The sequence below is a fragment of the Podarcis vaucheri genome, assembly GCF_965113315.1.
Source record: "Podarcis vaucheri genome assembly, chromosome: 10".
Classification (NCBI taxonomy): domain Eukaryota; kingdom Metazoa; phylum Chordata; class Lepidosauria; order Squamata; family Lacertidae; genus Podarcis; species Podarcis vaucheri.
In genome coordinates this window covers 75,626,390-75,650,597 of record NC_138748.1, presented here as the reverse complement: position 1 = coordinate 75,650,597, position 24,208 = coordinate 75,626,390, and the positions used below count along the sequence as shown (strand labels likewise).

At 46.6% G+C, this 24,208-nt stretch overlaps 2 protein-coding genes across 10 annotated transcripts in view; one reads left to right on the top strand and one right to left on the bottom strand.

Annotated features, from left to right (window-relative positions):
* The window catches only part of LOC309541270 (uncharacterized protein), a 174,165-nt gene that overhangs the window by 136,604 nt on the left and 13,353 nt on the right, over window positions 1-24,208 (top strand). For 2 of the 5 annotated variants that reach the window (XM_082238927.1, XM_082238925.1), the window contains exon 1: window positions 18,994-20,421. The exons of the other annotated variants lie outside the window; for them this stretch is intronic. Coding sequence is in view for 1 of the 2 variants with exons in the window: in XM_082238925.1 (XP_082095051.1) it covers window positions 20,391-20,421 (31 nt within the window). In the remaining variant the exon portion in view is untranslated. Of the gene's footprint in view, window positions 1-18,993; window positions 20,422-24,208 lie in introns of those variants that run through there. 5 annotated transcript variants of the gene reach the window in all.
* Window positions 10,558-24,208, bottom strand: part of LOC309541308 (uncharacterized protein) — a 51,613-nt gene continuing 37,962 nt past the window's right edge. Inside the window, exons 1-4 of one of the 5 annotated variants that reach the window (XM_082239037.1) lie at window positions 17,355-17,486; window positions 15,973-16,150; window positions 13,892-14,034; window positions 10,558-12,786 (exon numbers count right to left, since the gene is read on the bottom strand). In XM_082239037.1, coding sequence (XP_082095163.1) covers window positions 10,744-12,438 — 1,695 coding nt within the window. In that variant the 5' untranslated portion in view covers window positions 12,439-12,786; window positions 13,892-14,034; window positions 15,973-16,150; window positions 17,355-17,486 and the 3' untranslated portion in view covers window positions 10,558-10,743. Of the gene's footprint in view, window positions 12,787-13,891; window positions 14,035-15,972; window positions 16,151-17,354; window positions 17,487-24,208 lie in introns of those variants that run through there. The other 4 variants (XM_082239035.1, XM_082239036.1, XM_082239038.1 and 1 more) reach the window with 4 other exon arrangements.

The following is a 24,208-nucleotide window of genomic DNA, read 5'->3' as shown; positions in this document are numbered from 1 at the left end:
GTTCCTTCTGATGCACGCTTCCTCAGAAGTAAGCCCCCTTTAAAAATCATATTGTTAGAAAAGCATTGTATAATGTTTGGATAAGGTATAAAGATCTGTTGGAAAACAAAACCCCTAGATGGGTGTCACCAGTGGAAGCTAAAGCAGTGAAGAAACTCAATATGGAGGTCGGATGGCCAAAGTATTGGGAAATCTTGGAACAGGAGGGAGACAAATTGAGATTGCAAAGTTATGAGAAAATGAAACATAAAGTACAAAATTGGCTTCAATATAATCAAATAATGGAGTTTTTCAAACAGGATAGGAAAATTGGCTTTCAGGTGGAAAAATCAAAATTAGAGACTGAATTGTTAGAACCCAATACTAAGAATTTATCAAGAATGTATAACTTGCTGCTGAAATGGAATACACAAGATGAAACAGTTAAATCAGCTATGATTAAATGGGCACAGGACATTGGTCATAACATTATGTCTGCTGACTGGGAATGGTTATGGAACACTGGTATTAAATTTACGGCATGTAATGCCTTAAAGGAAAACATTATGAAAATGGTTTACAGGTGGTACATGACCCCAGTCAAGCTGGCAAAAGTTTATCATTTGCCCGATAATAAGTGTTGGAAATGTAAAGAGACTGAAGGTACCTTTTATCATCTTTGGTGGACATGCCCGAAGATTAAGGCCTTCTGGGAAATGATTTATAATGAAATGAAAAAGGTACTTAAATGTACTTTCTTGAAAAAACCAGAGGCTTTTCTCTTGGGCATTGCCGGCCATTTGGTGTCAAAAAGGGATAGAACTTTTTTTATGTATGCTACAACAGCAGCAAGAATACTCATCGCAAAGTATTGGAAGACACAAGATCTACCCACTCTGGAAGAATGGCAGACGAAGGTGATGGACTACATGACATTGGCTGAGATGACAGGCAGAATCCGTGACCAGGGAAAAGAGACGGCGGAAGAAGAATGGAGAAAATTTAAAAGCTATCTTAAGGACTATTATAAACTTGATGAATGTTAGATTGTTGTGGTTTTCAGGAATAAAGGGATACAGTGATATAAGGTTAGTATAAAGAAAAGACTAAGATGACAGAGGGTGGAAAGGAGCAATTGGGAGTTGCTATAAATTTTTGGACATTGGGATGCAGAAAGGGGGGGTATGGGGGAGTCCCGGAAAAGAGGTCTATGAAAAAATGTTATGAAATTATACGTGTTTGTATGTCTTCTTAAGTGTTTGTTTGTTTTTAAAAATTTTGTAAAACCAATAAAAATTTTATTAAAAAAACAAACAGAAGTAAGTCCCCATAGTCGCCTTGGGCTGGACTTGACCATCCAGGGGTCCTTTACCTTGGGTAACAGGGGCCAGCCCCCTGCTGCAGCCCCAGCCCCTGCTGGCTGGTCACATCTTCCACGCCAAGAAACTGGGCAGAGCCTTTAGGAGCCTCTGGCTGAACCTGCTGCTCTTCTCCCTGGCACCGCCATCTCCACGCAGGTGCCCCCGAGGCAGGTTGGCCTGCAGTTCCCCTCAGTGCCAGCCAGCACGATGCCTGCACTCAGAACACCTGGAGGGCACGGGCTGAAGTCTGGGAGCCCTCGGTGCCAATGCGCAGCTGCTTTGCTTTTCCTTCGCCTGGCGGACATCCACACAGCACCCTACAGGGGGGTGGTCTCTTGTTCAGATGCCCCCCCCCCCGGGGAAGAGTCTTTGGCCACAGGAAAGTGTGCCAGGAGGGGCCATAGAGAGGTCAGTCTGGCACAGTCGGTGGGGAGAGGGCCTTCCTTGGGTGGGGTGGGGGGAGCGTGGATGGCCCCCTGCCTGTGATGCTTAGCTGAGATTCCTGCTATGCTGGGGGTTCAACTAGATGGCTCAGGAGGGCCCTCCCTACTTTACAGTTCGAAGCCCCCGCACTGCCCCCTCCACACCACCCAGATGGGACTCTCTGGTCCAACCCCACAAGGCCATTCCTCTGTCTGGACGGGGAGGGGGAGATAAGGTTTGCCAGCACTGCAGCCCCTCACTTTCAAGCTGGGGCAGAGATGCCGATGCTCCGGGGTCTGGGCTGGCCACAGGCACCCATGGGCGTGGATGTTGAGCCTTTCTTTGGGAGGGGGGGGGAGTTACAGAAAAATCTAGGTGCGAGGCTGCTCAGTCCCCCAGCTCGTCGGGCTGAGCCCTGCGGGTCCCTGCGGAATAAAGGGAGGAGTCCAGCCAACCGGAGCAAAGAAAGAGAGATTGCAAGGAGAGAGATTGCAAGGAGCAATTTTTTAAAGATATTTATTGAAATTTTAAATAATAAAACTAACTTTATAATCAACCAGAAAAAAAGAAAACATTATCACATTCAAACAGAAACAGAAAAATACAGCAAAAAACATACAAAAAGTAAATAAAAGAAAAACAGAAAAAAGAAACATGAAAATCCAATTTTTTACTTATTATTTTTATAACCTTCTTTCCTGACTTCCTCACACCTCCCTTTTCTTTAACACACTCATATTCAGCAGTACCTTACCTTCTTTCAAATCTTATTCTATATTTATACTTTCCAACCTATTATGTCTCCAATTTTTCCTTTCCTTGTAAGTCCATTTTTACCTGTTCTTTATAACTTAATCCCTTTGTGCCATTTAGTTTAAATTTGACATAATATTATTCAATTCTTTTTCACCCTTATTCTTTTAAAACATTTTTTACATATTCCTTTCAAATATGTCACTAATGCCATATTATCTTTATAGCCTGAACATCATTTTAACATTCAAACACTTTGCAATGTTTTTGCAGGTAGTCTTTGAACTTCTTCCAGTCCTCTTCTACTAACTCTTCTCCCAGGTCTCGGATTCTGCCAGTCATTTCTGCCAATTCCATGTAGTCTATCACTTGCATCTGCCATTCTTCCAGGGTGGGCAAATCTTGTGTCTTCCAGTACTTTGCGATGAGTATTCTTGCTGCTGTTGTTGCATACATAAAAAAAGTTCTGTCCTTCTTTGGCACCAATCGGCCGACAATGCCCAAAAGGAAGGCCTCTGGTTTCTTAGGGAAGGTATATTTAAATACCTTTTTCAGTTCATTGTAGATCATTTCCCAGAAAGCCTTGACCTTTGGGCACGTCCACCAAAGGTGAAAGAATGTTCCCTCATTTTCTCTACATTTCCAACATTTATTATCAGGCAAATGATATACTTTTGCAAGTTTGACTGGTGTCATGTACCACCTATATATCATTTTCATAATATTTTCTTTTAAGGCATTACATGCCGTAAATTTCACACCGGTGGTCCATAACTGTTCTCAGTCAGCAACATAATGTTATAACCAATGTCTTGCGCCCACTTAATCATAGCTGATTTGACCGTTTCATCCTGAGTGTTCCATTTTAACAGCAAGTTATACATTCTTGAAAGTACCTTAGTTTTAGGTTCTAACAATTCTGTTTCTAATTTCGATTTTTCCACCTGGAAGCCTATTTTTTAATCCATATTAAAAACCTCTCTAATTTGATAATAATGTAGCCAATCTTGCACTTTATCTTTTAATTTCTCAAAACTCTGCAATCTCAATGTGTCTCCATTTTGTTCTAATATCTCCAAATATTTCGGCCACTTGGCCTCCATATTGAGTCTTTTCAGAGCCTTAGCTTCCATGGGTGATAGCCACCTTGGGGTCTTGTTTTCTAATAAATCTTTATATCTTATCCAGACATTAAACACTGCTTTCCTGACAATATGGTTCTTGAATGCTCTATGAATTTTAACCTTGTCGTACCACAGATATGCATGCCACCCAAACGCATTGTTAAACCCTTCCAAATCCAAAATGTCAGTGTTCTCCAGAAGTAGCCAGTCTTTCAACCAGCAGAATGCTGCTGATTCATAATACAACTTCATGTCAACTTCTCGGTAGTGGCGCCCGTCCTGTGGAACGCCCTCCCATCAGATGTCAAAGCGATAAACAACTACCTGACATTCAGGAGACATCTGAAGGCAGCCCTGTTCAGGGAAGTTTTTAATATGTGACATTTTAGTGTATTTTTTATCTTTGTTGGAAGCCGCCCAGAGTGGCTGGGGAAACCCAGCCAGATGGGCGGGGTACAAATAATATATTATCATTATCATTATCATTATCATTATCATTATCATTATCATTATCATTATTATTATTATGTCTGGCAGGGCAAACCCCCCTCTTTCTTTAGCATCAGTCAATATTTTAAATTTTATTCTGGGCTTTTTGCCCTGCCAGACAAACTTAGAAATGTCTCTCTGCCACCCCTTGAAACAGTCCATCCTGTCCACAATCTGCAAAGTTTGAAACAAAAACAGCATTTTTGGCAGTACATTCATCTTTATGGCAGCAATTCAACCCAACAAGGAAAGCTTCAATTTTGACCAAATTTCTAAATCTTTTTTAACCTCTGACCAACATTTTTCATAATTATCTTTAAATAAATTCAAATTTTTGGCCGTCATATTAATCCCTAAACATTTCACTTTCTTCACCACATTTAAATCTGTCTCCTTCTGAAACCTTTCTTTTTCCATTGTTGTCAAATTTTTCTCCAAAACCTTAGTTTTTTGCTTGTTTAATTTAAATCCTGCCACCTGACCAAATTCTTGAATCAGTTCTAAAACTCTTTTCGTACTAGATTCTGGCTCCTGTAATGTCAAAACCAGGTCATCTGCAAAGGCCCTGAGTTTATATTGTTTAGCTCCGACCTGGATTCCTTTAATCAACCGGTCCCTCCTAATCATGTTCAAGAGCACCTCCAGGGCCGAAATAAATAGCAATGGAGAGATAGGGCAACCCTGTCGTGCTCCTTTTTCAATTTTAAACTCTTCTGACACCACGTTATTAACTATCAATTTTGCTTTTTGTTCTGAATAGATTGCGTCTATACCATTTTCAAACCCCCGTCCCACTCCCATTCCCTTAAGATTTTTCTTCATAAAATTCCAAGAGATATTGTCAAAGGCCTTCTCTGCATCAATAAAAATCAAAACTGCTCTTGTGTTAGTGTTCGTTTGCAATAACTCCAAAATATCAATAATGTTCCTTGTATTGTCAGACAAATGTCTGCCTGGGAGGAAGCCTGCCTGGTCTTTATAGATCACTTCATTTAACACTCTTTTTAATCTGTTAGCTAAAATATGTGCAAAAATTTTATAATCCACATTTAAAAGGGAAATGGGACAGTAGTTCTTGAGTTGTGTCTTTTCAGCTTCAGATTTTGGTATAAGTGTGATGAAAGCTTCTTTCCATGACTCCGGTGCCTTCTTCCCCTCCATAATCTCGTTGCACACCTCCTTTAATGGTTGAATTAAATAGTCTTTCAAAGTCTTATAATACTTGGAGGTTAACCCATCCGGCCCTGGAGACTTGCCCAGTTGCATGTTCTGAATGGCACCTTCAATCTCCTGTTCCGTTATCTTATGGTTCAATATTGTCTTGTTTTCTTGAGATAGTTTTTGTAATCCATTAGTTCTTAAAAATTGGTCTATATCCGTCTCTTTCTGCGGCCCCTGGGTATAAAGTTGTTTGAAGTATCTCTGGAAGCATTTTCTAATCTCCACAGGATTTGGATATTTCTCCCCTCAATCTCAAGATTGGTAACCGTGTTCAACTTCTGTCTTTTTTTCAACTGCCATGCTAGCAGTTTTCCACATTTATTAGCCGATTCAAAGGTCTTTTGTCTCATTTGTTTGATTTTCCATTCGACTTCCTGATTTATCAATTTCATATATTGTACTTGATATAATTTAATTTCTCTCAGAATCTCCTGTGACTTTGGTTTCAATCTTAATTTTTTCTCTCCTTCTTTTATTTTCTCAAAAATTCTGCCTTTTTTCTCATTTTGGGTTCTCTTTTTTATTGCATTCTGTTGTATCAGAAACCCCCTCATCACCGCTTTACTTGCATCCCAGATTATTCTTTTTTCCACTGTGGTTTTCAAGTTTACTTCAAAGTAGTCCCGCAGGTTCTTTGGGGCCTTCTTGACAATCTCTTGGTCTCTTAATAAGGTGTCATTCATCTTCCATCTGAAGGAGCCAGTTAAATTTAATCTCATTTCCATCTTTACTGCATTATGGTCGGAGCAGGTTTTTGGGCAGATTTCCACCTTTCTAGTCTTGGGAGCCAATCCTCTAGTTATCCATATTTGGTCAGTTCTTGTCCGTGTCATTTTGGCTTCAGAGAAGAATGTCCCTTCTCTTCCTAAGGGGTTTTTTGTTCTCCAAATGTCAATCAGATCCATGTTGTCAGTTAGTTCAAAAAAAGGTTTTGGTAGCCTGCCCTCTTTTGTGATGCTTTGACTTTGCGCTTTATCCATATTCGTAGATACCACCCCATTCATGTCACCCATCATAATGATGTTATTATAGTCCACATAATCCAGCATTGTCTCATGCAACTTCTTGTGAAATTCCGACTTCCCCTCATTTGGTGCATAAATTCCCAAAATCAAAAAAATTTCTCCTTGTATTTGAATTTCAATTGCCAAAATTCTTCCTTGCTCATCTTTAAAAAGAAATTTTGGTGATAGGCTTTCTTTTGCATAGATAGAAACTCCTCTCTTCTTCACTCTATCAGATGAAATAAATTCTTGACCCAGTCTCTTATTGATTAAAACTTTCCTATGGAGCCTAATCACATGTGTTTCCTGTAGGCAAATTAAGTCTAATTGTTCCTTTTTTAATAAATGAAAAATCTTCTTCCTTTTCTCAGGGGAATTAAAACCATGAATGTTCCAACTTAGTAGTTGCAGAGACATGTTGAGATAGTTCTATTCTCCCTTTGGCGGTGGTATCACTTTCTCAGGCTCATCAGAACCCAAAGGTGTAGGTATAAAACTTAGTGGTCCAGATCCTGAGGCTCTTGATTCTCCTTCAGTCCCTTTCTGAAGGTCTTCTCCGTAGTCAAAACAAAAAAAATTCCTTCCAGTAGCACCTTAAAGACCAACTAAGTTAGTTCTTGGTATGAGCTTTCGTGTGCATGCACACTTCTTCAGATACACTGAAACAGAAGTTGCCAGATCCTTCTATATAGTGAGAAGGTGGGGAGGGGTATTACTCAGAAGAGTGGTGGGAATGGGTGATTGGCAGATAGCTGTGATGAGCCTGTTGACGACTCTAAACGACTGCAATAGGTCTTACAGGAAAAAGCAAGGGGTGAGAAGGTGAAAAATGGCTTTGTCATGTATAGTGAGATAAGAATCCAATGTCTTTGTTCAGACCAGGTCTCTCCATGGTTTTAAGTTTGGTAATGAGTTGTAATTCAGCAGCTTCTCTTTCCAGTCTATTTCTGAAATTCCTTTGTAGTAAAACAGCTACTTTGAGATCTTGTATAGAATGTCCTGGGAGATTGAAGTGTTCTCCTACTGGTGTCTCTGTCTTGTGATTCTTGATGTCAGATTTATGTCCGTTTATTCTTTGGCGTAAGGTTTGGCCTGTTTGTCCAATATAGAGAGCTGAAGGACACTGTTGGCATTTGATGGCATATACAATGTTAGACGATGAGCAATTAAATAGTCCTGAGACGGTATGTGTGATGTTGTTGGGGCCAGTAATGGTGTTGTCCGGGTGTATGTGGCAGCAAAGTTGGCATCTGGGTTTATTGCAGGCTCTGGTGCCAGTGTCCGTGTTAAGTCTGGTTGTAGTATTATTGTGGGTTAGGAGTTGTTTGAGATTGGGTGGCTGTCTGTAGGCAATGAAAGGTCTTCCTCCCAGAGCTTGAGAAAGAGAACTGTCATTGTCCAGGAGAGGTTGTAGATCTCTGATGATGCGTTGTACTGTTTTAACTTGGGAGCTGTATGTGATGACTAGAGGTGTTCTGTTATTTTCTTTTTTGGGTCTGTCTTGCAGCAAGTTCTCTCTGGGTATCAGTCTGGCTCTGTTGATCTGTTGTCTAACTTCATCTGCTGGGTATTTTAGTTCTAAAAAGGTTTGCTGTAGATCTCTTAGGTGAGAGTCTCTGCCTGTAGAATTGGAACAGATGCGGCTGTAACGTAGTGCCTGGCTATATACAATGGACTGTTTGGTATGTTTGGGATGGTAGCTAGAGGCATGTAGATATGTTTGTCGGTCAGTTGGTTTACGGTATAAGGTGGTGTCTATGCGCCCATCCTGTATTTTTATAGTAGTGTCAAAAAAATGTATTTCTTGCATAGATTGATTCATTGTTAGGTTGATTGTGGGGTGAAATCATTGAATTTCTGGTGGAAGGTGTCCAGGGTCTGTTGACCATGTGTCCAGATGATAAAAATATCATCAATGTATCGCAGGTACAAGAGAGGTTTGAGTGGGTAGGAGTTTAGGAAACATTGTTCTAAATCTGCCATGAAGATGTTGGAATACTGTGGGGCCATGCGGGTGCCCATTGCTGTGCCGCTGATCTGAAGGAACAGGTCATCACCGAATTTGAAGTTGTTGTGGGTAAGGACAAATTGGCAGAGTTTGGTGGCAAAGTCCGCTGTGGTTTTATCTGAAATGGTGTTCTGAAATGGTGGGAACACACTACAGCACTGTGGTCCTCTGGTGGGAAAACTCCTGAGAAGCATGATTGAATCAAAAATTCTGGGACTGTGGAAAAATACTATCTTCCTCAAACCCCAGAATGAGCAGGAGCTCTGGGGTTGCCCCATGGGTTTCATGAGCGAAGATGGGGCCCCCAGGAGACTTCTCTGATACCTGCAGCCCCTCCTCCCCCCTCTTGAAATTAGGCTGGGGGGGGAATCCCCCATTCAATTTCAGTATTTCAAGTTGTCTTCAGAACGCGCAGGGCAGGAGGCAGCGATGAAGTTCTGGTGAAGAAGCAGTGCTGGGAGATCATGCGGTGGCAGAATGACAGAGTATGGTGCAAAAACCAAAGGTACTTTCATCTAAAATTATACTCACCATTGTGAGATGTTGCCTGATTTCATTATTATAGTTTTACATATAAACACCAGTTACAGATAGGTAGCCGTGTTGGTCTGCCATAGTCAAAACAAAAAAAAATCCTTCCAGTAGCACCTTAAAGACCAACTAGGTTAGTTCTTGGTATGAGCTTTCGTGTGCATGCACACTTCTTCAGATACACATGCACATGAAAGCTCATACCAAGAACTAACCTAGTTGGTCTTTAAGGTGCTACTGGAAGGAATTTTTTTTTATATAAACACCAGAACTTCACATATACCTCATTTTTAGGAATGATTTCCTGCTGAGTTCATTGCTCAGAGTGGACTCTGAGAGGAAGACGTCCCACACTCCATACATCTAAATGGGTTCTCCCATGTGAGAGTCCCTAGATGTTCCTTAAATAAAGGTAAAGGGTAAAGGGACCCCTGACCATTAGGTCCAGTCAAAGACGACTCTGGGGTTGCGGTGCTCATCTCACTTTATTGGCCGAGGGAGCCGGGCTACAGCTTCTGGGTCATGTGGCCAGCAGGACTAAGCCGCTTCTGGCGAACCAGAGCAGCACATAGAAGCGCCGTTTACCTTCCCACCGGAGTGGTACCTATTTATCTACTTGCAATTTGACATGATTTCAAACTGCTAGGTCGGCAGGAACAGTGACCAAGCAACGGGAGCTCACCACGTTGTGGGGATTCGAACCACCGACCTTCTGATCGGCAAGTCCTAGGCTCTGTGGTTTAACCCACAGTGCCACCCGTGTCCCTGTTCCTTAAATACTCCATTATAAAGAAAGCACTTTTTGCAGTCTTTTCATTTAAACTGCTTCTCTTCTGAGTTTGTTGATGGTCTGAAGGGTTTCAACTCTTAAAGTTCTTCCTGTCCATAAGTCTGTTGAATTTGAACTTCCACTAAGAGTACTTTCCTGATTTTACCGTATTTTTTGCTCTATAAGACTCACTTTTTCCCTCCTAAAAAGTAAGGGGAAATGTGTGTGCGTCTTATGGAGCGAATGCAGGCTGTGCAGCTATCCCAGAAGCCAGAACAGCAAGAGGGATTGCTACTTTTGCTGCGCAGCAATCCCTCTTGCTTCTGGGATGCAGAATATTTTTTTTCTTGTTTTCGTCCTCCAAAAACTAGGTACGTCTTGTGGTCTGTTAAGTCTTATAGAGTGAAAAATACGGTTATATGGTTTGTCTTTTGTGTGAGTCTGTTGACATAAATCAAGGGTTCCACTCTGACTGAAGCTCCTTCTACAGTCCATACCCTTAAATGGTTTCTCCCGTGTGTGAGTCCGTTGATGTGTTCTAAGGCTTCCATTTTCACTAAAGCTCTTTCCACACTCGATACATTTAAATGGTTTCTCCCCTGTGTGAGTCGTTGATGATTTCTAAGGCTTCCACTATTACTAAGGCTCTTTCCACACTCAATACATTTACCGTATTTTTCGCCCTATAGGACACATTTTTCCCCTCCAAAAATGAAGGGGAAATGTGCGTGCATCCTATGGGGCGAATGCAGGCTTTCGCTGAAGCCTGGAGAGCGAGAGGCATCTGTGTGCACCGACCCCTCTCGCTCTCCAGGCTTCAGGAAGCTATCCGCAAGCCTCGCGCGCCCAGCGGCAGCTCCCACCGGGTTCGCAAGGCTTGCGGGCAGCAGCCTGCAGCCCGAATCATGGGGCACGCTGCAGAGCCCGGCCCGTGCTTCGGGCAGATGTCCACAAGCCTTGCGCACCATGTTCGCAAGGCTTGCAGGCAGCAGCCTGTTCTGGGGGCTGGGGTCGGGGGAAGCCAGCCAGGAAAAAAATATTTTTTCTTTATTTCCCCCCCCCAAAAAAAACTAGGTGCGTCCTATGGGGTGAAAAATACGGTATCTGGTTTCTCCCCTGTGTGAGTCCGTTGATGTGTTCTAAGGCATCCTCTGTTACTAAAGCTCTTTCCACACTCCATACATTGAAATGGTTTCTCCCCTGTGTGAGTCCGTTGATGATTTCTAAGGTCTCCACTCTGACTGAAGCTCTTTCCACACTCCATGCATTTAAATGGTTTCTCCCCTGTGTGAGTCCGTTGATGTCTTCTAAGACATCCACGATCACTGAAGCTCTTTCCGCACTCTATACATTTATATGGTTTCTCCCCTGTGTGAGTCCGTTGATGTGTTCTAAGGTTTCCATTATCACTAAAGCTCTTTCCACACTCGATACATTTAAATGGTTTCTCCCCTGTGTGAGTCCGTTGATGGTTCCTAAGCTTTCCATTTTCACTAAAGCTCTTTCCACACTCGATACATTTAAATGGTTTCTCCCCTGTGTGAGTTCGTTGATGTGATCTAAGGCTTCCACGATCACTAAAACTCTTTCCACACTCCAGACATTTATATGGTTTCTCCCCTGTGTGAGTCCGTTGATGCTTCCTAAGGCTTCCATTTTCACTAAAGCTCTTTCCACACTCCACACATTCATATGGTTTCTCCCCTGTGTGAGTCCGTTGATGTCTTCTAAGATCTCCACTCTGACTGAATTCCTTTCCACACTCCATGCATTTAAATGGTTTCTCCCCTGTGTGAGTCTGTTGATGTGATCTAAGTTGTGCACTCTGACTGAAGCTCTTTCCACACTCCATGCATTCAAATGGTTTCTCCCCTGTGTGAGTCCGTTGATGTGTTCTAAGGCATCCTCTGTTACTAAAGCTCTTTCCACACTCCATGCATTCAAATGGTTTCTCCCCTGTGTGAGTCTGTTGATGTGATCTAAGGTGTGCACTCTGACTGAAGCTCTTTCCACACTCGATACATTTAAATGGTTTCTCCCCTGTGTGAGTCCGTTGATGTGTTCTAAGGCATCCTCTGTTACTAAAGCTCTTTCCACACTGCATACATTGAAATGGTTTCTCCCCTGTGTGAGTCCATTGATGATTTCTAAGGTCTCCACTCTGACTGAAGCTCTTTCCACACTCGATACATTTAAATGGTTTCTCCCCTGTGTGAGTCCGTTGATGTGTTCTAAGGCATCCTCTGTTACTAAAGCTCTTTCCACACTCCATACATTGAAATGGTTTCTCCCCTGTGTGAGTCCATTGATGATTTCTAAGGTCTCCACTCTGACTGAAGCTCTTTCCACACTCCATGCATTTAAATGGTTTCTCCCCTGTGTGAGTCCGTTGATGTGTTCTAAGGTTTCCACTCAGACTGAAGCTCTTTCCACACTCCATGCATTTATATGGTTTCTCCCCTGTGTGAGTCCGTTGATGTCTTCTAAGCTTTCCATTTTCACTAAAGCTCTTTCCACACTCGATACATTTAAATGGTTTCTCCCCTGTGTGAGTCCGTTGATGGTTCCTAAGCTTTCCATTTTCACTAAAGCTCTTTCCACACTCGATACATTTAAATGGTTTCTCCCCTGTGTGAGTCCATTGATGTGATCTAAGTTGTGCACTCTGACTGAAGCTCTTTCCACACTCCATGCCGTTAAACGGTTTCTCCCCTGTGTGAGTCCGTTGATATCTTCTAAGGCTTCCACTATTATTAATGTTCTTTCCACACACCATACATTCATATGGTTTTCCCCCTGTGTGAGTCCCTTTGTGCAATTTAAGGTTTCCACTCTGACTGAAATTCTTCCCACACTCCCTGCACTTAAAACGTTTTCTCTCTGTGTGAGTCCGCTGGTGTGTTCTAAGTTTTGAGTTGAAAGAGAAGCTCTTTCCGCACTACATACCTTTGAATGGCTTCTTTCCTTTTTGTGTTCGTTGATGTGAACTATGTGTGCTCATTCAGTGATGCATATTCCACATTTCACACATTTTAATGGCTATTCCTAATGAAACGAAAGGTGCCCTGTCCCCCGCAATTCTGTCTTCGCCATCACCTTTTTCAGAGTGGGCAGAAAGCAAATCCTGTTTGGGTTTCAAGGAAGAGAACAAAGGGAAAGAGAACACATCAACCGCCATTAGCACCTTCTCTTATTTCAACATCTCTTACATTCTCCCATGTCCTACCTATGTTCCCAATTTTTAGGAAATGAAAATGGTATGATGTCAAATGGTAGTAATGCATCAGGAACCTTTCAAGATCCTCAGTCATCTTTAATAACACAGCATGATCTTGGAATACTGTTGTCCTGTGGGACTGCCTTTCAAATCAAGTGGTTGCCCCCGTTTACACCTCTAGATCTTCATGAATACCTGCACAGTCCCACTGACCTCAGGAGGTTCATATGGATTATTTTGGGAGACCCAGGCCTACATCTCTTCCAGGGACTGTGGTCTGGGTCAGTCAGAGAACTAGTGACAAGGCTTGGTGCTTGGGGTCAGCTGAATGGGTGCTCAAGGAAGCTCCTGTTCTTGGAGATGGACCTCCGTCTAAATGCCTCACATTGCATGGAGAGAGCAGAAGAAGCAGAAGGAAAGCAGATGGGAATCCCAGACGGAAACACCCACCCCAAAGGTTCTTTATAATGATGATGTGCTGCCTGATCCTGTGCTTGTCTTCTGACAGAGGACTATCCTAATCTGAAAGGCAGGATATTCAAGGCAAGGAGATAACTGTTCTTCATGGTAGGTAGACATATTGGTCTGACACAGTTGAAGTAAAAAAGTAAAAAAATAGTCCAGTTGCACCTTAGGTTCTAGATATAAGCTTTTGTGTGCATTCACAGTTCTTCATATAGTGGGAGATGGTAGTTGGAGTACCCTTCTGAGAAAAACCCCACCCCACCCTCCCACGATATACAAGGGTCTGGTGACATCTGTGTCAGTGTATCTGAAGAATTGTGCATGCACACCAAAGCTTATACCTAGAACAATCTTAGTTGGTCTCTAAGGTGCTACTGGACTATTTTTAAATGTTTTATTTCAACTGTGTCAGACCAACACAGCTATCTACCTGAATCTAGATCTCATGGGGTGTTGGGGATAAGTAGTTCCTTTGGTGGGGAACATGTCCTGCACCTCCTGGGGTCATTTTTCCACCCTTGGTGCCCACCCTGCACTCAGCTCTCACCTGTGGCTTCCAGAAGCTGTCAGCATGCAACAGGGGTTCAAGCAACGGCTTCTACCAGCCGGCTAAACCAGGTGAGGAAAGCTGATGGGTCTCAAATCGTTGATGGGCTGGGTGGGGAATTCTGCTGCACCTGAAGTCAAGCCCTGGTGGATGGAGTGGAGGAGAACAACCGTGAATCCCACAGTCCAGAAGGCAGATTCTGCCCGTGCGGAAGAGGAACGTGAAGGGCAGGTGGGGCACGTCGACCTGGAGGCTTGTTATCTAGTCCCAGGGTTACCCTGACATTGAATTATATATGAATTGCAGTATTGAAATGCGCCTGCTCCCACTTCATATTCTGCTATTACTCTACTCTGCTTGTCTGTTTCTTACTTGAGTGCTGTTTTGGTTTGCTAAGTCAGGGTTTTACTGTGAGTTACATTTTTGCTATCTTTTTGGGTCCTGTCATGCTTATCTGTCTTCAGTAATAAATTTCTCAGCTGATTTTTTCCCCCTGCCTCTTAGTGTTTTCTCCTACTCTGTTAACTATACATCGATCATTATGGAGGAGCAAGATCTGCAACCTAAAGCCCTCAACAGCCTCAGCCCTGTGGACCTGAAGGAGCATCTTGACCCCCATTGCTCAGTCTGGACAGGGAGGTCCACCTCCGAGGGTCTTCTGCTGGTTCCCTTGCAGTTAGAAGTGAAGTTCCAGGGAACCAGGCAGAGGGCCTCCTGCCCCATGGAATGCCCTCCCTTCAGAGGGCTAGGAAACAGGCAACTATCTGACATTTAGAAGACAGCTGTATCAGGAGGTTTTTAATTTTTGGATGTTTTACTGTCTTGTATATGTACTGTAGGGACGCGGGTAGCGTTGTGGGTTAAACCCCAGAACTTAGGACTTGCTGATCAGAAGGTCGGCGGTTCAAATCCCTGCGACAGGGTGAGCTCCCGTTGCTTGGTCCCTGCTCCTGCCAACCTAGCAGTTCGAAAGCACATCAAAGAGCAAGTAGATAAATAGGTACCGCTCTGGCGGGAAGGTAAACGGCGTTTCCGTGCTCTGCTCTGATTCGCCAGAAGCGCTTAGTTCTGCTGGCCACACGACCCGGAAGCTGTACGCCGGCTCCCTCGGCCAATAAAGCGAGATGAGTGCCGCAACCCCAGAGTTTCCCGCAACTGGACCTTCCGGTCAGGGGTCCCTTTACCTTTACCTATATGTACTGTAAGCTGCCCAGAGTGGCTTGGGGAAGATACTAATAGTATAACATCTAGAGTGGTGCCTCGGGTTACAGGCGCTTCAGGTTACAGACTCTGCTAACCCAGAAATAGTACCTTGGGTTAAGAACTTTGCTTCAGGATGAGAACAGAAATCCTGCTCTGGTGTGTAGGGATATTGCGGAGTGGACAGTGGGGTCCGGAGGGAGACACTTTCCACCAGCAGGCAGCCACAATCTGCCTGCACGCGTGACCTTGGGGTGCAGGGCAACCCCCCCCCGACAAGCCACAGCTGTCTGTACATCGTTCCACCTCTGCCTGACCTTTTGCGATCTCAGCAGTTTGCGGTGTCCTGTCTGTAACCCTTTTCCATGAGACGTTTGTCTCCATTCATCATACATTGAGCAAGGGGGAAATGACGCTGTGGAACAGGTGCCAAAATAGCTTTGTACCACCCCACGATTTTGGGACGGAAGATGTAAAGGTCACAGCCCAAAAATGTATTTGCCTGGCTTGCATACTTGTGTCAATAAAAGGAGGCTCCACAGGAATGGCAGTAGCTCGCTTCAGCCCACCTGTGCGCAGCTCACATGATGATCAACACCTGTCTTGGGCAGCAGGAGGCCCCATTAGCTAAAGTGGTGCTTCAGGTTAAGAACAGTTTCAGATTAAGAACAGAGCTGCAGAACGAATTCAGTTCTTAACCCGAGGTACCAGTGTATTATTATTATCATCTTGTGATTTTTTGTAGTTATTTTGGAATTCGTACTGCAATATTAGCTTACGAAATGTTATGGGTGGAGAAAATCACAGGGTTGCCGTAAACTATAATCCCACCCACAAACTCTCATTCACACACAGTCTGTAAATTTAGGAAGGTCACACACCTCACCTGTACTAATACTGGCAGTCTTTGGCCTGCACAGGCACACCCGGTGTGTAGAGCCTCCAGCCACAGGCACTGTCTACCCTGAAAAGGGGTCCTTTGACTGGGAAGATTCAGGCAGTCACTGTCATCGGATGATGATGGGTTGTATCTCAGCTTGTCAGTCACTCTGACACTGCCTACAAAGAATAAGAGGAACAGAAATGCTTTCGAGGTGCAACTTCTGTATCAATCCTGAGAGCCATTCCACGGACTCTGCACCCCTGTTTCTGAGGACAGGTGTACATTATCCTCACCCTCAGTGGAAAAGACAATAAAGATGGAAGACTGAGAGAGAGGAAAAGGTTTCTGGCTGCTTCCTGGGTGGGATTGCGGAAACCAAGAGCCGCTTCTGAGAAGGCCTCCCCCCTCCCCTCTTCCTCTCGGGATTTCCTCTCCTCTCCAGGGGACCAGAGGTTGGACTGGGCAGAATGGCTGTGTCTGGACAGGGCAGGGGCTTATGGGGTGGGAAGAGGATGGAGATTGCAGGAAAATAGGGGTGGGGGGACAGAACCCCCACTTTCCAGGGAACCCTCTCTGGTCGCCTTGAAGGGGGGGCATTCCTGGGCGGGAGGGAGAAGCCAAGGCGGCCCCTCCGGAGATTCCCCAAGGAAGGCACGATGGAGACCCCCCCAAGAGTGGTCTTCCTATCTCCCCCCTGCCAATGCTGCCTTCCCTCCTCCCCCCACTTCCTCGACCCCCTCCCTCTCTCCCGGAGTCTCCCCTGCATCCGGAGGCTTCCTTGGCACCACTCCCCCCACGTCCTGTGCCCCCATCTCTCCAGCCGGAGGGGCCCCCCAAGACGAGCCGGGGAGGGACAGGGGGGTCTCTATCCCTCGTGTCCGTTAACCCTTTCGTGGCCCACCTCTCTCTGTGCTGAGCCCCCAGCGCTCCGGATATTCCCAGCGGGCGCCACGATGGAGACTTCTCCCCCAAGACTGGTCTTCCTATCTCACCCCCCCCCGCTGCCCTTCTCTGACCCAGGGATGCTCCCCTCCCTCCCCCCATTCCTCGACCCCCTCCCTCTCTCCCGGAGTCTCCCCTGCACCCAAAGGCCCCTTGGCTCGGGTCACCCCTCGCCCTGCGCGCCACACATCTCCATTCCCGGCCCCCCCCCGACAGGAGCAAGGGAGGGACGGGGGGGTCTCTATCCAGGCGCCTCCCTCACACCTTAACCCTTTCCTGGCCCGCTTCTCCGCGCCCCAGGGAGTCCTCGTGGGTGGGCGCCCCATCTCCGCCCCTTCGCAGCACGCGTGCCGGGATCTGGGCCCCACGGAAGGCGCTTGGGGAGCTGGAGGGGTCTCTGGGTCCTCTTCTCCCCCCTCCCCCCCGCGACCCCTTTACCTCTTTGTCCTCGCTCCCGATCCTCCTTTCCTTTCCTGCAACATCCACGTTGGGCGGGGATCCTCCTCTTCCCGTCCTCCTCCCCCCCCCCAGCTACGCCGCAGAGCAGCAATCCGGCGTAGAAGCTCTACTTGCGAGAGAAGGAGGCAGGGTGGGAGGGGGGCTCCCCCCCTCATTTCCAGAGCGAAGCCGGATTGGAGGAGGAGGAGGAGGAGGAGGAGGAGCAATGTATTGGGGGCGGGATCTGGGGTTGTGGGGGCGGGGTGAGAGGAGGATGTGCCGGGAGGGGAGGGAAAGTGTTGAGCGGGTGGGGGGGAGAAGGAGGAGAGGAAATCCCCCCCCCCGGTCTTCCTTCTGGGGATCAGGAGAGGGGGGAGGGGCTGATCCCGACAATCCAACAGCGAAGTCACAAAATGAGTTCTCCATTTAAATCAGATCAGACTCCGAGTTCGTCTTTTGGCAACATGACAGGTCTGTCTGTCCGTCGGGATGCCTGAGGATTCCTGCTCGCTGCCTTTTCCTGGCCAGCCTAAGAGATCACTGGAAAGGGAGGATTTCTTGACTCCAGAATCCATCACCGCAGACCCCTTTCATTCAGACCCAGAGATCTGCTCTCTGGACCAGTCTGCTTGGATCATGTGGATCATCAATGGATCATATGGAACATCACTGGATCATCCATGATGTCATACCCGTCTCACGGAGAGGGGGGCTCAGGATGAATCTCCTGCCACGTGACTGGGGGAGTCTGGGGGCTGACGGGGGTCAGACAGGGCTGCTGTTTTGCTCTCCTTACTATTTCTGCTCAGGTTTTACTGAAATGGGTGGATTCATTGAGGAAACGGGGCTACGTTGCAAAGAGGCCAATGTGTATACTTTGTTACCACCCAGTGAGTTGTGTTGCAAAGGCCATTTGCAGAAAGGCTCCTATTGTATCACCTGCGGCCACATGCCGGAGTTTGGGTGTTTTGTGGAAATGTGTCTCTATAAATGCACTTATCCCCGTGCATTTATAATGGCAAGACATTAAATCCCACGAGATGTGCAAACTGGCTGCTTTTGGAAGCACCACTCTGCAGCCCTGCCTGTTGCACGCTTACTTAGGAGTAACCCCTACGCCGTTCCATCTGATGCACGCTTACTCAGAAGTAAGTCCCCATAGTCGCCTTTGGCTGGACTTGACCGTCCAGGGGCCCTTTACCTTGGGTAACAGGGGCCAGCCCCCTGCTGCAGCCCCAGCCCCCGCTGGCTGGTCACATCTTCCACGCCAAGAAACTGGGCAGAGCCTTTAGGAGCCTCTGGCTGAACCTGCTGCTGCTCTTCTCCCTGGCACCGCCATCTCCACGCAGGTGCCCCCGAGGCAGGTTGGCCTGCAGTTCCCCTCAGTGCCAGCCAGCACGATGCCTGCACTCAGAACACCTGGAGGGCACTGGCTGAAGTCTGGGAGCCCTCAGTGCCAATGCGCAGCTGCTTTGCTTTTCCTCCGCCTGGCGGACATCCACACAGCACCCTACAGGGGGGTGGTCTCCTGTTCAGATGCCCCCCCCTGGGGAAGAGTCTTTGGCCACAGGAAAGTGTGCCAGGAGGGGCCATTGAGAGGGCAGAACAGCACAGCCAGTGGGGAGAGGGCCTTCCTTGGGTGGGGTGGGGGGAGCGTGGATGGCCCCCTGCCTGTGATGCTTAGCTGAGATTCCTGCTATGCTGGGGGTTCAACTAGATGACTCAGGAGGGCCCTCCCTACTTTACAGTTAGAAGCTCCCACACTGCCCACTCCACACCACCCAGATGGGACTCTCTTGTCCAACCCCACAAGGCCATTCCTCTGTCTGGACGGGGAGGGGGAGATAAGGTTCGCCAGCACTGCAGCCCCTAACTTTCAAGCTGGGGCAGAGATGCAGATGCTCCGGGGTCTGGGCTGGCCACAGGCACCCATGGGCGTGGAGGTTGAGCCTTTCTTTGGGAGGGGGGGTGTTACAGAAAAATCTAGGTGCGAGGCTGCTCAGTCCCCCAGCTCGTCGGGCTGAGCCCTGCGGGTCCCTGCGGAATAAAGGAAGGAGTCCAGCCAACCAGAGCAAATAGCTGTAGACCAAAGTTTATTGCGCAACAGGTTCAAGGAGGAATTTTGAACCCCGAGGATGGGGTGACAAGGACTTTTAAAACCTTCCTACCATATCCCAGAATACAGTTCGTACAGCATCATTGCTGCATCACTGCTACATCACTGTCATGTCACAAAAGGGGAGGGTTACGCATCATTAGCATAGACAGATGTGTTAGGGAAACACAGAAGTATAAGATGAGCATAGACAATTATGTCTTAAGTGCCCACCACCCAAAAGTACAATAGAAGTTCCTTTTCATGTCTGGAGCCTGAGGCGAGTCAGGTGATGAGATTTGGCTTCCTTTGGCTAACAATGAGCCCAGCAATTGTCACCTCTGGAAACTTCCTGGAGTCCTTTTTCAAGGGGAAAATAGCTTTGGAATGGAGGAAACTGGCAAAGGAGATGATTTTATATTCTTTTTAAAGCTAGGTAACTTCCCTGAGCTGTCAAGTTGAAAGGATACATTCAGGCATAATATTTGTAATGATTTTATATTATTTTTTAAAGCTAGGTAACTTCCCTGAGCTGTCAAGTTGAAAGGATACATTCAGGCATAATATTTGTAACATTTAGCAACTTTAAAGATGCGCCCCCGCCCCCGTAATTTCCGTAACAGCGGGGTTCACTTGCCTCCTGTTTCTGGGCCAGGGAGGGGGAAGCTCAGCCCCCGGCCAGGAGGGCCCCCCAAATAAAGCATCTCTGGGTGCTTTGCGCGCCATGCGCGTGGCTCCTCCGGGGCTCCTGCTCTCCAGAGGGAGAGAAGAGGGAGAGCTGGGAGCCCCCGGCCTGCCAAGGGTTAAACAGAAAGGAGCTGGATTCCTAGAGAGGGCAGGAAAGAAAGACGGGGAGGGCAGGTCCTCCAGAGCAAAAGCCCCTCCCCGCCTCCCCAGACTTTTCCAGCAAAAAAAGGGGGCGCTTCTGTCTCTCCCTGCCAATGCTGCCCCGGCGGCGCCTGCTGGGATCCGGTGAGTCTCCCCTCTCTCTCTCCCAGAGGGTGCATTTGGGGGGGTGGGGTGCCAGGGCTACAGGGGAGAGTGCATGTGGGGAGCCTGTAAGGGGGGACCCCCAAGTCAAGGAGCGGAGGGTCCTGCCAGGGAGGGGCGAGGTCGCAGGAGGGCAGCAACTCTGCTCTTCCTTTGCACGGATGCGCAACTGGACCCTTTGGGGAGGGTCTTTGGGTCGAAGGGGGGCGGCGCGGGAAACGCATGGGAATGAACCCCGGTCAGATTGATGGATCGGTCGCGTTTATGAACGGAGGCTGCAGCCGCACGGAAACACTCCGACATGAAACGTGTTGTAAACGAAATCTGTCCTTTTTCCCTTATGGGGAACACAAGAGCCCGTATAGAGTCCTTACGTGGGTTCCCTATTGATAGGAGAAAAGAACAGAGGCCAAGCAGAGACTATTGAGAAGCAAAGCAGCTAGTAAGCCTGATCTTGATTGATCTGCTGCAACAGGGTGCTCCCCTGAGGAGGACCCCCAACCAAGGCGTGCCTGCCCTTATATAGACATTTTAAATTCCCTGCCCTGGAGCTCAAGACCAACCCTCCTTACATCATTCATACATCACAGAAGGGGTGTAACCCAAGACCACCCCCACAAACATCATACCTACATCACAGAAAAGGTGGTCTACAACAGAAATTTGAATGTTGTTGCTCTGGCAGTTCCCTCATTGCAAGAAGTGAGGCTACAGGGAACCAGGCAGAGGGCCTTCTCGGTAGTGGCTCCCACCCTGTGGAACACCCCCCCCCCCTTCAGATGTGAAGGAAATAAGCAGCTATCCTATCTTTAAAAGACATCTGAAGGCAGCCCTGTTTAGGGAAGTTTTTAATATTGATACGGAACGGGGGGGGGCAATGTCTTCTTCACTACAATATATTTGCTCAATTTCTCTAGGACTCCATCACCCCTCCCCTGTCCTCCATAATCTCTCAAGTAATACTGTCAAAATCCTGTTACAATGTATCCACTCTGTTTCTGCTTTTGCTCTCTAGTACAGAGTGGCTTAGAAATCACTGAAATCTTCAAAAATTGATATAAAATCAGCCGTGGTTCTGATCTGCTCGTTCTCGGTGCCATTCAACTCAGTTCCCCTTGGATTCCATGATGCTATCCCCACTTCCATAATCCCCGAAGCGGCAGGTCACGTACACAGGAACTTCTTAATCCTGTCAGATAGTCTTGCAAAATCCTTCCTTCGGGCAATATTAGGTGGCAGACGATGCATATCTCTGACCCATTGTCTTGCCACCACCGGTACTCAATAAATGTGTATCTATGTATATTTCCCGCTCCGCATATCCCCCCTCCCTCATCCGAAAATGCTAATTAATGTAATCCCACCTTTTCATAATGTATTCATGACGTGTAAAGTATATTCATGATGTAACTTGTGAAACCCAACCTTCCCATAATGTATTCGTGACGTTTCATGCACTGTATTCTGGGATATGGAGGGAAATCTCAAAAGTTCATGTCACCCTTTTCTGGCTGTTCAATCTCGTCTTGAACCTGTTGCGCAATAAACTTGGATCTTCTGCAGTTTGCTCCTGCGTCCGGCTGAGCTCATTTTCTTCCGCAGGGACCCACGGACTTAGTCCGATGAGCTGGGTGGCAGAGTAACCCCGCACCCAGATTTTAGCCGTAACAGTTGGCTGCCCAACGTGGGGCTTGTGGTTCTCCCGAGCTGCTGACTGGGGGCCCCGAAATCTTCAGCCGGCTCCAGGCCATTTTGCCTGGGAAGATCCTTTTGGACCCCCAGCCATCTTCCGGGCGGTAATCGAAAGCCCTAGGAGTTCAGCCGGGGAGCAAAAGAGGGATCCAGCCGGCTTATTCATCGATCCCGGGATCATCATAGAAGACGCGTGAGTATAAGGAAAAAGGAAAATCCAGTGCACTGGTGGGAAGGGGGTGGAATCTCCTGGCAACTGAATCTCTGCCCTCCTCCCTATCGCTCCTTCTTACCTTTCTCTTGGTCCGGTTAACGAGAGAGACCGTGGACCACTGCTCAGCCCGAAAAGGGGGGGGGCTCTGAGCTCTATCTCTTTCTCTGAACCCCCCAGCCAGCCGCACCAATTGGGAGTCCGAAAGTAAGACGGAGAGAGCCGACTTGAAAGATAGCCGACTCTCCGCAACGGACATCCCAGTTGAAAGCAAGGGGTTGGGGCTCTCTTTCCGAACTTCTCTAGCGCCCGGCAAGGGGGCGGGAAGTGGTCTTGCTTTCTATCCCAATCCCAGCCGCACTGGTCGGTGCCACGTAACCGTGCGTGAGCCCGCTTCCAAAAGCAAGGGGGATTTTCAGTTCGAAATTCTATCCAGGGACCACCTGATCTGGCACTGCATGGCGCGGGCGTCCAGTAGGGCCCCTTTTCCTGAGATGTGACGATAGGTAGGAGGTTGCCAGGAGGGATAGCCCATGAGGAATTGGGCAGGACCGGCAGAGTGGAAAGAGACCCCAGGTTATAGGAAATAAGGAAATAAGGAAATAGGAAATGGAACGCAAGGAACCGGATAGCTAGAGCTCTCTAAAACCCACTAAGGAAGTTGCCAGGCAACTAGAAGCCCCTTCTCCTCTTTACTATACGTCCCTGTACTAAGCGTACCAAACCCCTAGACATACCAATCCTAATCAACCCCTCTTTTTCCCCTTCTCTATCCCAGACACCCCCCCCCAAAAAAAAGGAAAAAGCAAAAAAGCAACAACAGCAACGCATGCATCTATAAAGGGGTACCCAGTCAACCAAGCGTTGTGAGCCCTGCCAGTCTGATTACCTGGTGGTGTGTTTGAAGAGGCAAGGAGGCTCATAAAACCATGTGGGACCTTCCTACTAATTTCACTTAATGAAGCCAAAGGTAGTGGCCCAACTCCTTGCAATAACCAACTAAAGGATGAGAATATATATGTTTACATGTTGTCTGTTATGTGTGTTGTCTGTTAATACATATATGAGAATATGTATGTTTACATGTTGTCCGTTATGTGTGTTGTCTGTTCCTTCTGTCTCTGGCAGACTGCCTTTCTTAAGTGTGCATAGTTTAAACTGCAAGCTTGCTTCAAAATTTAAATCTAAGGAAGTCATGCTGGATCTTAGCAGTCCTAAATAAGAGAAAATGAGAATGAAGTGTGCAAATGTTTACCCCACCTCTTGCTTTGCCCCAACTTTTGAGATTGTGAGTCTACAGTCTTATTTTGGAAGGTGCTGATAACCTAATGTTTCTGCTGCAAAAGCCTAGTTGAGCCAACTGCTCTCAAGCTAAAATGCAGTGTATGTATTTCATTAAGCATATGCCTATGAAAGTATGGTGTTCCTTCTAAGAAAATATCTGAGTCCAGTTTTAACTTTGATTTGGTTGGACAGAAGAGTTATTGTAAGGCTCCTGATATCAGTCTCTATAAGACTTCCTGGCCTCTTTTCTTAGAAAATGCCCCCCCCCCTTGTTTCATTCTGTCTCTTTCAGGGTTTTTTTGTTTTTTCCCTCCTTCTCCTTCTTATTCTGTGCCAGGTAAATTTACTCCTGAGTAAGCTTCCTTTAAAGGAAACTGCAAGGGGGGGGGCATAGATTAGGCTTACTATTGCTCTGCAAGTTCAACAAAATTGTCAAATCTATGGCTGTTGTAATTATTTGTGAGTGGTTATATCAATTGAATTAACTTTGCTTTATAAAAGATCCTCTCCCTATCTTAGGAAAAATGTTAACTTCAATCTTCCTTTAAAGATAATTTCTATAGGTATGTGTGTGTTTCTGGT